This window comes from Sus scrofa, chromosome 6 (genome assembly GCF_000003025.6).
Source record: "Sus scrofa isolate TJ Tabasco breed Duroc chromosome 6, Sscrofa11.1, whole genome shotgun sequence".
NCBI classification, from domain to species: domain Eukaryota; kingdom Metazoa; phylum Chordata; class Mammalia; order Artiodactyla; family Suidae; genus Sus; species Sus scrofa.
In genome coordinates, this window is record NC_010448.4 from 106,851 (window position 1) to 119,786 (window position 12,936).

General features: G+C 61.0%; 1 protein-coding gene across 1 annotated transcript; it reads left to right on the forward strand.

The window, feature by feature from the left end:
- DBNDD1 (dysbindin domain containing 1) lies at window positions 4,203-12,262 on the forward strand. The gene is made up of 4 exons (XM_003481771.4): window positions 4,203-4,521; window positions 9,863-10,009; window positions 10,165-10,305; window positions 11,079-12,262. Exons 1-4 carry the CDS (start codon window positions 4,491-4,493, stop codon window positions 11,234-11,236), a joined length of 477 nt encoding a protein of 158 aa, XP_003481819.3. The 5' UTR covers window positions 4,203-4,490; the 3' UTR covers window positions 11,237-12,262.

Consider the following 12,936-nt stretch of genomic DNA (forward strand, 5'->3'; position numbering starts at 1 on the left):
TCCTGGAGAGCTGCCTTGGGGGACAGAATAATGAAGATGCCTCAGTCGCTGGGCTTGCTCAGGCCTCAGGCACCCAGAGTGGCACAGAGGTGAGAGCCGCAGTGTACTAGTCAGGGGGCGGGCAGGACTAACTGTTTGCCCAGCTGATCGTTTCTGAAGAGGAGCAGCCCTGATTAGAAGTACTGTATCGACCCAGCTTGCACAGAGCCACAATTTATTTACAGCAGCCCCGAGGCCTTGGTGAGGTCGGGTGGTGACACTGCCTGGGCACCAAGAGCCTGTGCCTCTGCATCAGTCACCTCTGGCCTGATAGGAGTCTGCTCCCAGAAGCTGGGGTCCTCCCAGAGGGGTTGGGCAGGGGAGACAGTGCAGCTGGGTAGCACGGTGGGGTAATTATTGTTATTTAACACTTACATTGCAGACCCGATATGTTGGGTGCCTCGTGCTGACTGGCTTTTTGCTTTAGAAGTCCACATGTGTGTCCTGAATTAAATAAATGCATCAACAATAATTGCTTTGAACAGAAAGGGCAAGGATGGGAGGGTAAGCTCAGGGTAATGAGACGGCATTCGTTTGTCACAAATCGCAGCACAGCATGGCTCATCCGTGCGCTCTGCGGGGACGAACAGGTCAGGGAGGCCTGGCTGCCAGCGCTCTGGGCTCGTGACAAGGCCCATGGCGAGCTGTGTCTTCATACTGGATTTAAGTTCAGATTTTTAGAAAAGAGCCTTTTCTTTACATGGCTTAAGATTCTTTTCTACAGCATCAAGCTGTGCCTCTCGGACACCCAGATAAACGGCATCTGAGCTTCCTGCAAAGTCACAGAGCAAATGTGAATACATACAAACCTACCGACCCATGTCTAATACCTGGACTTCTGGGTAAACTGGCTCAGACCACGGCAGGAACGTGATGGAGGCCTGGACAGCAGGACAACAGAGTGCCTAGGACCGGATTCTCTTTTAGAGACAGTGAAGTAGTCACAAACAACGCGACGTAATGTATATGGGATTTGCTTCAGAACAACTCAGTAGTGGACGGAAGCACTGAAAGTCGGGAAGAAACAGGGTCAGCCCTGAGGCGGTCATCAGTGACTCTGGATCATGGGTACATGAGCGCCTGTGCTATTCTCTCTACCTTTCTTTGAAAATGGTGGGTTTTTTTCTTTTTTAATTTTTTTTCATTTTTATTTTTATTTTGTCTCTTTGCTATTTCTTTGGTTTTTTTCTTTTTTGGCTGCCCCGCCGCATATGGTGTTCCCCAGCCAGGAGTCAGATCGAGCAGCAGTTGCAACCTACTCCACAGCTGCAGAAACTCTGGATCCTTAACCCACATATCAGGCCAAGGATCGAACCTGAGTCCTGGCACTACAGAGACGCCACTGACCCCCTTATACCGCAGTAAGAACTCCCGCAAAAGTTTTTAATGAAAAGTTAAAAACAGGGAGTTCCCATCGTGGCTCAGGGGTAACGAACACAACTAGCATTGATGAGGATGCCAATTCGATCCCTGGCCTCCATCAGTGGCTTAGGATCTGGCATTGCCGTCAACTGTGGTGTAGGCCGAAGACGTGACTCGGATCTGGTGTTGCTGTGGCTGTGGTGTAGGCCAGCAGGTGTAGCTCTCATTCAACCTCTAGCCTGGGAACCTCCATACGCCACACACTCGGTCCTAAAAAGAAAAGTTACAAACACGGGCCTCTGGAGTCAGATCACCTGCTGTTTATTAGCTGGAATGCCCTTGACACTACTTCCTCTGTATCTATTTATTCATCCACCAAATGAGGATAAAAAAAAATTTTTTTTAAATTAGGGCTGCACCCGCGGCATATGGACGCTCCCAGGCGAGGGGTCCAATCGGAGCTGTAGCCACCCGCCTACACCACAGCCACAGCATCACCAGATCCGAGCCGCATCTGCAACCTACACCAGAGCTCACGGCAACGCCAGATCCTTAACCCACTCAGCAAAGCCAGGGATCAAACCTGCACCTCAGAGACGACAGTTGGGTTCATTCCCGCTGAGCCACGATGGAAACTCCATGTGAGATAAGGACACTTACCAAACACCGGTTTAATCCAGTTACAACGCTGTCTAGCAGGTTATGCCCCACACGAGATGGCTTCACACAGGGACGTGTTTTACCCATGAGTCTGCCACTGGGCTGGGTTCAGCGGGCACCCTGGCCTCCATATGACCCCTGGGAGACGGCTCAAAGGCAAAATCTCAACCTGGCTACTGGCGGAGACCGTCTATCTGGTTTATTGGCTGTTGTGGACCAGAAAGCACTCAAGCGGCCTCTCGAGCTGCCTGGGCTTTCTCACGCAGGGTGGCCAGGTTCCAGCAGAGCCTTTTGAGAGACAGCTGACTCCTACTTCACACTCAGCCTTGGAAGTTCCGTGGCACGGCGCAGCCGCAGGTTTTGCCTAAGTTTGGCAGAGGAGCACCGATGGGGAGTGTCTTGATGGAACCGGAAGGTTTGGCAGCCATGTGGAACCAGAAATACTTTCTGAGCAGAGTTCCTATTGTGGCTCAGTGGGTTGGGAATCCCACTAGTGCCCATGCCCATGTGCATTTGATCCCTGGCCTCCATCAGTGGGTTAAGGACCCAGTGTTGCCCCAAGCTGCAACGTAGGTCACAGGTGCGGCAGGGATCTGGCGTGGCTGTGGCTGTGGCGTAGGCCGGCAGCTGAAGCTCCAATTCAACCCCTAGCCTGGGAACCTCCATATGGCGAGCCTGCAGCCCTGAAAGAAAAAGAAAAAAATACTTTCTGACCATTTAGAAAAATACAGGAGTTCCCATTGTGGCCCAGCAGGCGGGGAGGCTGCGGCCGGGATCCCGCAGGGCACGGGGATGAGAGGGGGTCTCCGAGCGGGGGGTGCACCAGGCACAGCCTGCAGGGGCCCACTGGTATCCACAAGAATGGGGGTTCAATTCCTGGCCTCACTCAATGGGTCAGGGATCCAGCGTTGCTGTGAGCTGTGGTGCAGGTTGCAGACGAGACTCAGATCCCGTGTGGCTGTGGCTGTGGCAAGGCTGGCGGCTAAAGCTCCGATTCGAAGCCTAGCCTGGGAACTTCTATGCCACAAGTGTGGCCCTAAAAAGCAAAGACACAAAACAAACTTCCACCCCAGCTGAGTCCCTGCAGCCAGCGCCCGCCCGAGGCCCTGACTTCCCGAGGCTCCCTCCCCAACACTCACTCTGCAGCTCAGCTTTATCCCCGAGGCCGAGCTGGAAACCACAGCAGCTTGTCCAGGTGGGTCATGAAATCATTTTAGATGGTTGCACACAGCAATTTTTATTTTCCTTTGTTTTGTAAACTAAAGAAAAATGGTCACTATTGGCCTGCCTCACTGACAGTCTCCAAGGCCATGGGCTCTGTGTGACGGGAGCTAGGCTGGGCAGGGAGGGCCTTGGCTGCCGGAGGCTGTGGGACGCCTGCCTTTGGGAGGGTGTCTTTTCTGCAAACACCAAGTTCATACTCACCTGGATCCTCTGCAGATTTTTTCCACTCCCAGCTGGGAACAAATTATTTTTCCCCAGCGCTTTTCCGCGCTTCGTTTCGTTTTTTATAAGAATGCAGACCACGGGCTTGCATTTGGGTCTTCTGGTTTCCAGTGCCTGGCTGTGCAACCTTGCTCCGCCTGCCCACTCTCTCTCTTCAGCTTCTTCACCCGGAAAATCGGGAGCCGGTCTTCTACGGCCTTGCAGGGACGATGGATGCGCTACTGGGCTCCTAGGACTTGGCACAGAGCCGCGTTCCAGGGCCTTCTTCAGGGGACCGGCATCTGGATGTGGGACTCCATCGAAACGTTTGGTGCTCTCTGCCCACCTAGAGCCTGCCTTCCTTCCGGCGGGGGCGGGGGGGGGGCTCTCGGCCAGCTTCCCTCGCCTTACGTCCCAGCCCCCGCCCGCGCCCCGACTCAGCCTGGCCTTTAGACCCTCCCGCCCACCCGGAGTCTTCCCGGCGTTTATCACACTCTGCAATTCTACGTTTATGGGCCCGAGGGTGTTGGCGCGCCTTAGCCTCTTCACGGGCCTGCCTCTCCACACCCGCGGAGCCCCAGTATGCAGCTGGCGCCCCCAAACAAGTAGGGGTGAACACACCGGCGGAAGGAGGCGTGGTTGCTGGATCATCAGGGCGCGAGCCCGGCCGCAGGCGCAAGGTGCCGGAGGGTGCGCAGGAGGGGTGGCCTCCGCGGGGAGGGGGTCCGCAGGGGCCGGGGCCGGCAGGGGGCGCGCGCGGGACGGGGCGGAGCCGCACCTGTGCTGCGGGGCTGAGGGAGGAGAATGGGGAGGGGGGGCCCCCGGGCCCCGAGCAGCTGCGTGCCCCGCCCCGCGGGCTCCTCCCCGCCGCCGCGGCCCCCAGGCTGCTGCCCCGATGCGCTGCGCCGGGAGCCGTGGCCGAGTCGCCGCCGCAGCTGCAGGGGCGCCCGGGCCGGGTGACGCCGCTGCCGCCGCGCGCGCCCCTCCCAGACCTTGCAGGCCGCATGGAGCCCCGGGAGGGCGCCAGCCAGGGAGGTGAGTGCAACCCCAGCCCCCAGGAGCCCCCGAGCTGCGACTTCCCCGCTGAGACCCGCAGTCCCTTCCTCTGGACCTCTCGCCCGCTCATCTGCCGCGCCCGGGGCCGCGAAGACGTTCCCCGCAGTTACGAGACCCCCTGCGCCTGACCGGAGTGGTGGGATCCCAGTCCGCCGCGCCGGGCGATGCCGGCCGGGGGCACCTCCCGGGAACTGCCCCGGCGCTGGGCCTGGGGCGCTCGGGCCGCGTCCCCGCCCCTCGTCCTCCGCGCTCCCGGCCCCGGCCCCAGTGCCTGGCGCGCTCCCGAGTGGGCGGCCCAGAGTTTCGTCCTGAGCCCCCTCCAGGCCCAGGCCGGGATCCGGGGATGGGGCGCGCCGGGGCCAGAGTTTGGGATCCAGGTCAGCGAGGCGTGCGGGGGGATGCTGCTCTCCCAGCTGCGCGTGTGCTTTGTTCTGCTCAGCCGAGCCTCCCTGGGGGTAGGGCGGGGAGGCCGCGGCCGGGATCCCGCAGGGCACCGGGATGAGATGGGGTCTCCGAGCGGGGGGGTACACCGGCTCGGCCTGCGGGGGCTCCCACCCTGCAGGGGCTGCTGGCCTGGGACGAGGCCCAGGAGCGCACACAAATGGGAGCCCGGGTGTGCGGAGAGTGACCCTTGCTCACGGCCCGAAATTCCACCTCGGTTTCTGCCCCTGGAGTCTGGCCCTAGGCAAGGGTGGTGCCTGGTGGTGGGAGAAAAACTGTAGGAACCTCCCCTTTCAGGAAGGGATTTCCTGTGCCACGGGCCTAGGAACTTGGATGCAAACTGCGGGGCTGTGCTCCTCCACCCGCCTGGCCAAGCCCCAGAAGCACCTGGGGTTTTCCAGAGGTCCCATCCCAAGGACCCACTCCGGGGCCTAGCCACACCAGTGGCTTCCTCTGGAGTCTGAAGGGTTGGCCCTGGAGGTGTCCTGAGCAGCAGTCCACCCACCGCTGTGTCTGCAGGTCGACTTGGGCAGGTGCATTCCAGACAGCTGTCTGGGGCTGGAGCCGCCCACCCTCCCAGCACCACTAGACACACTCGGGGCCAGTGGGTGTGGGTTTCCTTTGTTTTGTTGCTGGTGGGAGGGACCCAGCTTTTTCTTCCATGGGCAACACCAGGACCCCAGATCTTCCCAGTGGCAGCTTTGTGAGGTTGTGATGGGGAGGAGTTGGAGAGCAAGGGTTGGGGGTGTGGGCAAAGCAGCCAGGCCCCTCTGAGCCCTGTGTCCTTCCTCAGGGGGGCAGACCCCTTCCCTGGCAGGGCTGGGGGAGCGCAGAGGGAGAGCGGAGGGAAGGCACGAGGGAGCACGCTCCGTGGCCCTTCAGTTTCTGAGTCTCACTGAAGACCTGGAGACCTCACCGTCTCTGCACAGACACACGAGAGAAGGGTTTTATAGAGCATAATGAAAATACAATTGTCCCTCCTAAATGAATTAACAGTCATTTCTTTTTCTTTTTTAATGGCCAGACCTGAGCAGCTGCAGCCAGATTCTTTTTGTTTTTCTTTTTAGGGTTGCACCTGTGGCATATGGAAATTCCCTGGCTAGGGGTCGAATCGAAGCTATAGCTGCAGGCCTGCACCACAGCTCACAACGACACCGGATCCTTAACCCACTGATCGAGGCCAGGATCGAACCCACATCCTCATGGATCCTAGTTGGGTTCATTAACTGCTGAGCTTCAACGGGAACTCCTGCAGTCAGGTTCTTAACCCACTGTGCCATGGCGGGAACTCCAACAAATTTTTTTTTTTTTTTTTTTTTTTTGCCTTTTCTAGGGCCGCTTCCGAGGCATATGGAGGTTCCCAGGCTAGGGTTCCAATCAGAGCTGTAGCTGCCGGCCTACGCCAGAGCCACAGCAATGCCAGATCGGAGCCGCGTCTGCAACCTACACCACAGCTCATGGCAACGGCAACGCTGGATCCTCAACCCACTGAGCAAGGCCAAGGATGGAACCCACAACCTCATGGTTCCTAGTTGGATTCATTAACCACTGCACCATGACGGGAACGCCAACAATACTTTCTCAATGTCGAAGTGCAGGAGCTCCCTCTCTGCTGTAATGCTTCCTTCGGGCACCAGGAAGCAGGTTCAGTCCCCTCCCAGCATGATGCGTTAATGGACCCAGCGTTGACACGGCTATGGCGTAGGTCACGACTGTGGCTCAGATCTGATCCCTGGCCTGCTAAGTCCTTATGATGCAGGGCAGCCAAAAGAACCAATAAAAGTGAACAGACATGCAGGCGAATGGGGAGTGCGCTTCTTGGAGGTGACTGGGAAACGAATTTTCTAGCCTCCCCACCTCCAGGTCCACCCACTGGTGGGGAGAGGCCGGGGCCTGCCCTTGGGGGCTTAGCCCAGACAGGGTCTACCCGGCATCCTCTAAGTGCTCAGAGGAGCAGACTCTGAGGAGGAGAGGCTGGAGGGTGGGGTACGGGATTCGTCACTCCGTCGTGCATTCACTGGCTCACGGTGGGTGTGTGCCGGGCACCTCCTCCAGGCTCGGGGCAAAGCGCTGGGCACACAGCAGGAAGCCGGAGATTTGGGCCAAGTTCTTGGCACAAATGTGCTGGAAAATAGGTCAACAGCGTAGCAGAGGGTAAGCCTATCAAATCCATTCCCAGCAGCCTTGGGGCAGGGCAGGACGTGACCCCCAACTCCAGGTGCTGCTTCTGTGCTTCCAGAGGTCAGGGTGGCCGCCGTCCCTGAAGGGGCCACAGGCTTCACTCCCTGGAGGTAGAGCTCACTGCTGACCCTCCCGGGGCATCAGAAACACTGCCCACCTTGGCCCTGGCCTGGGCAGCCACGGGGTCTGCTGTAGCCACTGAGCCCGCAGCTTGGCCAGACTGCGTGCTTGCTCCTGGGCTCCCTGCCCCAGGGAGGGCAGTGGGGCCCCACATGGGGCTTTTGTCCTTTTTTCCGACATCAGCTTACTGAGCGGGTGTCAGGACAGGACTGGGTAGTCCCTAACACAACCGCGTAACTCGGGGGGGGGGCTCATCCATGCCACAAGCCTTTATGGTGCACCTACTGTGCACCAAGCTGAGGTCCTGCTCTCTGCACGTCCTTCCAGCTGAACCATCAGTGTCCTTGACGGCAGAAGGTACGTCTTCTGCTCTTTTTCTCATCCCCCCACAGCTGTGACACCAGGATTTACGAAATAAGACCAGACTACTGCCAAAGGGAAATAAAAGGAATAAAAAAGCGGCCACATGGTGACTTTAAAAGTTTTGGGCCGCGATTTCCATTGGCCCTGTGACCATCGGCTGTAGGTGGTTTGCTGTTTCAGGGACACTGAAATTTGATCAAATGCGCTTCTTACAGTCCGAACGACAGGACTCTGTGCCTGTGGGGCTGCATGTCTGTCCCAGGGGCTGCTGGGACCCCCTGGCTGTATATCCCGGTGCCCCAGCCCAAGGCCAGAAGGGGGGGGTGCCATCCTGGCTCCTTACCCCGCCCCAGCAGCGCCTGTGGCCTTCACCCCTGCCACCTGGACTGGCTCTTGGAAAAACACAGGTGGATGCTGCGCCACTCGCTCGGAGGGCGGTCAGCGTTGTCATGTCCCTCACCTGCCCCCCATCCTCACCAGTGGCTCCCCCTCCAAGGCAGCCACACTCCCCCAGGGCCTTGGATGATGCTGGCTCCCTGATGTCACACAGGCCTGCACAGCCTCACTGTCCCCAGATGGGAGAACAGCCCCAATGCCCCCTAGCACTGTCCCCCCCAAGAGCACAGGAATCGGAGTTGCCATCATGGGCGCAGCGGCAACGAATCTGACCGGGAACCATGGGGTTGCGGTGAGCCCAGGCCTTGCTCAGCAGGCTAAGGATGCAGCATTGCCGTGAGCTGTGGTGTAGGTCGAGGAGATGGCTCTGATCTGGCGTGGCTGGGGCTGTGGCGTAGGTCGGCAGCTATAGCTCCAATTGGCCCCCTAGCCTGGGAACCTCCATGTGCCGAGGATGCGGCCCTAAAAGGCAAAAAAAACCCATATTGCTTGGGACTGTGTCTGGCACAGAAAACAGCGAGCCACTGCCACTCTTGTTGTTACTGACCCAGGGCCACATGTGGAGGCTGCAGACCCCATCCACTCAGTCGGCCCCCGCCCCCGCCCCCCATGGGCCACACATGCGGAGGCACAGCAGGACATCCGAAGCTCCTGTGCACACTCAGGGAGGGGGACCGGCTGCTGGGCCACCTGCCCCCCAACAAGGAAACAGCAGTGTCCAGTGGAGCAAAGGCCCCCAGGCAGGATCGGGGGCCCCGGCAGGGTCTCCATGGCTGGTCTGAGGCGTGGGAGGAGTCCCTGACACCCATGGGTGCACGCCTAGCCCCCAAGGACACTTGGGAGCCATGGTCCCCGTGTGGCAGCGAGAGGCAAAGCAGCCCCAGGCCCTGAGTGATGACAGCACAGGCAGAGCCTCGTCTGGGGCGGGGTGGGGGGGAGGCAGCCCGCAGCCTGGCCACGGCAAATCCTGTCTTTATCCTCCCGCTCGGCTGGACCCTCCAGACCCACACACCCCACCAGGCGAGTCCAGGCTGCTGCCCACACAGCCCACCCCTCACAGGCAGCTGTCGGCACCGGGGGCCCCCGTCGGGCCCCCCTTGGCAGCTGCTCTTGTGGCTGCGTCCACACCCGGACGCCATGGCCACAGCCCTGAAGGGGGCTGGGGGCACCCCCACCCCTGGAGCATCTGCGCAGCAGGTGGGGGCCCCTCAGCTGAGGGCAGGTGTGGGCTCTGTGGGGTAGGGTCTCAGGAGGGGCAGCAGCGGGCCAGCAGGGGAGCCTCGCCTGACAGGTGCTGGGCTGCTAGGTGGGGACCAAGCCGTGGCTGCCTCTTGCTTCCTGGGAGAGGCCCCAGCTCTGAGGGGCCCAGTCTCTACCAAGCAGCTCTCACCTGACGCAAAGGGACAATGAGACGAGCAATTACACGGAAAAAAGCTGCACAACCAAACACTGGCTGTGTTTGGTGGGGAGGGGACCCCGTATGGGCATAAGGGCTATTGTAATTCAAACAGAGAAGAGGCAGCTAGCAGGGGCCATTCTGGACCCAAGGGGGCCAGAGGACAAGGACAGGCAGGACCAATCCCTGGGCCCTAGGGTGGACCAAAGAGCAGAGACAGGTGACCGCAGGTCTGGAGGGCTCTGACAGGACCAGCCAGGGGCCCCATTTCACGTGTGGTCCGTCCCACTCAGGTATTCAGAGCACGGGGTCTGGAGGTCAGCGACGGGAGAGGTCAGCCTCCTCCAGCCACCCGCCCCGGCCTCGAAGGAGGGCCAGCCAGAGTCCCCTCCCCTCCCCTGGGGAACGCCTTCTCTGTTGCAGGCACAGTGAAGGAGGTGGAGGTGCCACAGGCTGCCCTGGGCACCCCAGCTCCTGGGACGGGGACCAGTGGCCACTCGCCTGTGGTCGAGGAGGAGGGGGGCACCCCCGCGCCGGCACCAGGGCTCCTGCAGGTCACGGAGAGGCGGCGTAAGTACAGCCCACGGGCGGGGGCGGGGGCGGGCCCACCCCCACCGCCCTGGCCCCCAGGGCCTCGGCTGTGCCCCCTCCGTGCCACCGCGCTGGGCCTCACCTGGCCCTGGCGGAGGCGGAGGTCCCCCGCTGACCAGCCCCTCTGCCCCCAGAGCCCCTGAGCAGTGTCTCCTCCCTGGAGGTGCACTTCGACCTCCTGGACCTCACCGAGCTCACCGACATGTCCGACCAGGAGCTGGCCGAGGTCTTCGCCGACTCTGACGACGAGAACCTGACCAGCGACTCGCCCACAGGTGGGGCTGGCGCTGGGGCCTGGAGGGCGCTGTGGGGGCGACCTGGGCCGGAGACCGCCACGCACTGCTCCCTGGAGACACGCTTTCCTTTCGGTCTTTTGAGGGCCACACCTGCAGTCTATGGAGGTTCCCAGGCTAGAGATCGAATCGGAGCCGGAGCCGCCGGCCTACACCACAGCCACAGCCACGTGTGTTCTGAGCCGCGTCTGCGACCTGCACCACAGCTCATGGCAACGCCGGATCCTGAACCCACTGAGCGAGGCCAGGGATCGAACCCTTGTCCTCATGGACACTAGTCGGGTTCGTTGCCTCTGAGCCACGGTGGAGACCTGCTTCTGCAAATGATTCTTTTTCGGACGTGTGTCTGAGAAAGCATCTGTTGACAAAGCACCATGTCGCACACCTGTCTGCCGACCTTAAAGCATCTCCACTCCTCAAACACCAACGCAAGGCCACGGCTGCAGCCCAGAGCAGGGCTGGGGAGGGCGGGAGGCAGGGCCCCTTCTCCCTCTCTGCTCACAACCCTGGAGGCGAGGGCCTGGTCTGGGCCAGGCTCACACCCAGGGTGAGGCCATGCTGTGCGGGGACCCTCCTGGGGGCATCAGGAAAGCCTCTGTCCCAGCTGCACCCAGACCCACTTGTACCCACTGCTGGCCCGTGGCGGGGGGTGGGGGGGATCAGACTCCAGGTTGGAGGCACACATGGGCCCAGCCCAGTAGCTGCAGGCACCTGAGACTCCCAGCCACACTGACCCCACCCTGTGTCCCCGCCAGGCCTCCACCCGCTGCCCAGGGCCGGCTGTCTGCGCTCCCCTTCTTGGACACGCACCAGGGCAGAGCAGAAGCGGGAGAAGCAGCCTCTGGGCGACCCGGAGCGGCAGCCTGCCGTTGCAGACACGTTTCTGACCGTGGAGAGGCCCAAAGAGGACTAGGCCAGCTGGCCGCAGGGCCGAGGCCCCTGGACACTGCCCACCCCGTGTGGATCCAGGCTGGGGCCTCAGGGCACCTCAGCAGCAGCTTGGCCCCGTGGCCTTACGTCCAGCCCCTTCCTGGTCCCTGGATCAGGGACAATGTTGGGGGATGAGACGAGAGTGGCCTGGGTCTTCTGGAAACTTCTGTCTGCAGGACTGGTTTTCTTGTCAGCCACCAGACTTCCGGGTGGGTGTGGGGAGAGCAGAGGCACAGAGGGGAGAGGTACCTGGCGCCCTCTCCAGGGTCTCGGGGTTCCAGACTGTGAAGGGCCATGCCGAGCTCCAGCCACAGATGAGGGCAGGGCACTCAGTCTGGAAGCTCACCACCGTGACTCCAGCCCTGCCCCCTTCCTGCCGCCCAGGGCAGACCCCCAGCCCTGGTCCCTGTGTGACAGGGACCCTCCCCAGCCCAGGACACCAACCACACCCTGATACTCAGGCTGCTGGGCAGGGGAGCAGCAGGCAGGGCTCATCCTCTCCGCCCCTGCCTGACAGTCCCCGTGGCCGCCACACACACATGCGCGCGCGCGTGCGCATGGGTCTGCGTCCTGGCCAGCGTTCCAGCCGCTGTGCAAGAGCCCGAGGGGCACCCAGTGCTGCGTACCTGCCAGGGAACAGAACAGGCTCCTGTCGGACAGCAGGTCCAAGAACAGTTTTAAACGAAAGGTGTCCGCTTGCTTTTTGTCCCCAAGGCCACCAGCCCTGATCCCTTACCCACAAGAACGTTTCTGCAGAAGTGGCTCCTCTGCTGGAGCCTATGGAGCCCTGGGCACGTGGGGGCCTCTGTGAGCTCCACCAGCCCTGCCAGGATGGGACCTGGACCGGATGCCTCTTCTCCACATGTGAGGGCAACACGGGTTCTTCCCTGCAAACTGACCCGGCAAGGGCAGCACACGTCCCCCCCAACCCAATTCCTCTCCTTGCTGCAGCTTCTGCATAACTCACTTCCAAAAAGCAGGATTAAAACGTCCCCCATCCCAAGTCTGACCGACCAGTCTCTTCCTTCCTGGCTGACACCAGGGCACAGGGGCACACCCCAGGGGCTGGCTGCTCCAGTCCTCCCCCAGCTGAAGCCACTGGGGGCTCCACTGAGATGGCCTCCAGGCTCTCATGTGGGCCAAGGGTCCAGGCTCTCCAGGCATGAAGAAATGAAGACGCCGCCCCCACATGCCCAGGCAGGAAGGGCCGAGGGCCTGGAGGGGCTTTTCCTGCCCAGGGAGGTTCCTGGGGGCTTGAGGCCCAGAGCAGCAGGTTCATCGAAAGAGCAAGCTGGCAGGTTGGGCCGGCTGTGAGCAGCAGACCAAAGACGAAGCCTAAACCCCCAGAAGGCAAAGAAGCCCCAGGCCAGGCAGTTCCTCCCATGGGCTGAGCCTCTGCAACCAGGATTCTCGCTCCGGTCTCATCCGCAGGCCCAGTGGTGCCTGGGTGATGCGATGGCCCAGACAGGGTGTGGGTGCACGAGGGCACCACAGGCAGAGCACGCTGTCACCAGGGGTCACCGGACCCAGACCCCCAGGCTCGGACGTGGCGCCTTCCTGGGGTCAAGGAGAGCGCCCTACCTCCCTCAGAAGGCTCCTCACGGCAGGACCCCGAGAAGCTCGGCACATGGAGGCTGCACTGTGGGGGAGCTCTGGGGATTTTAAGAAACTCAATCATGCACG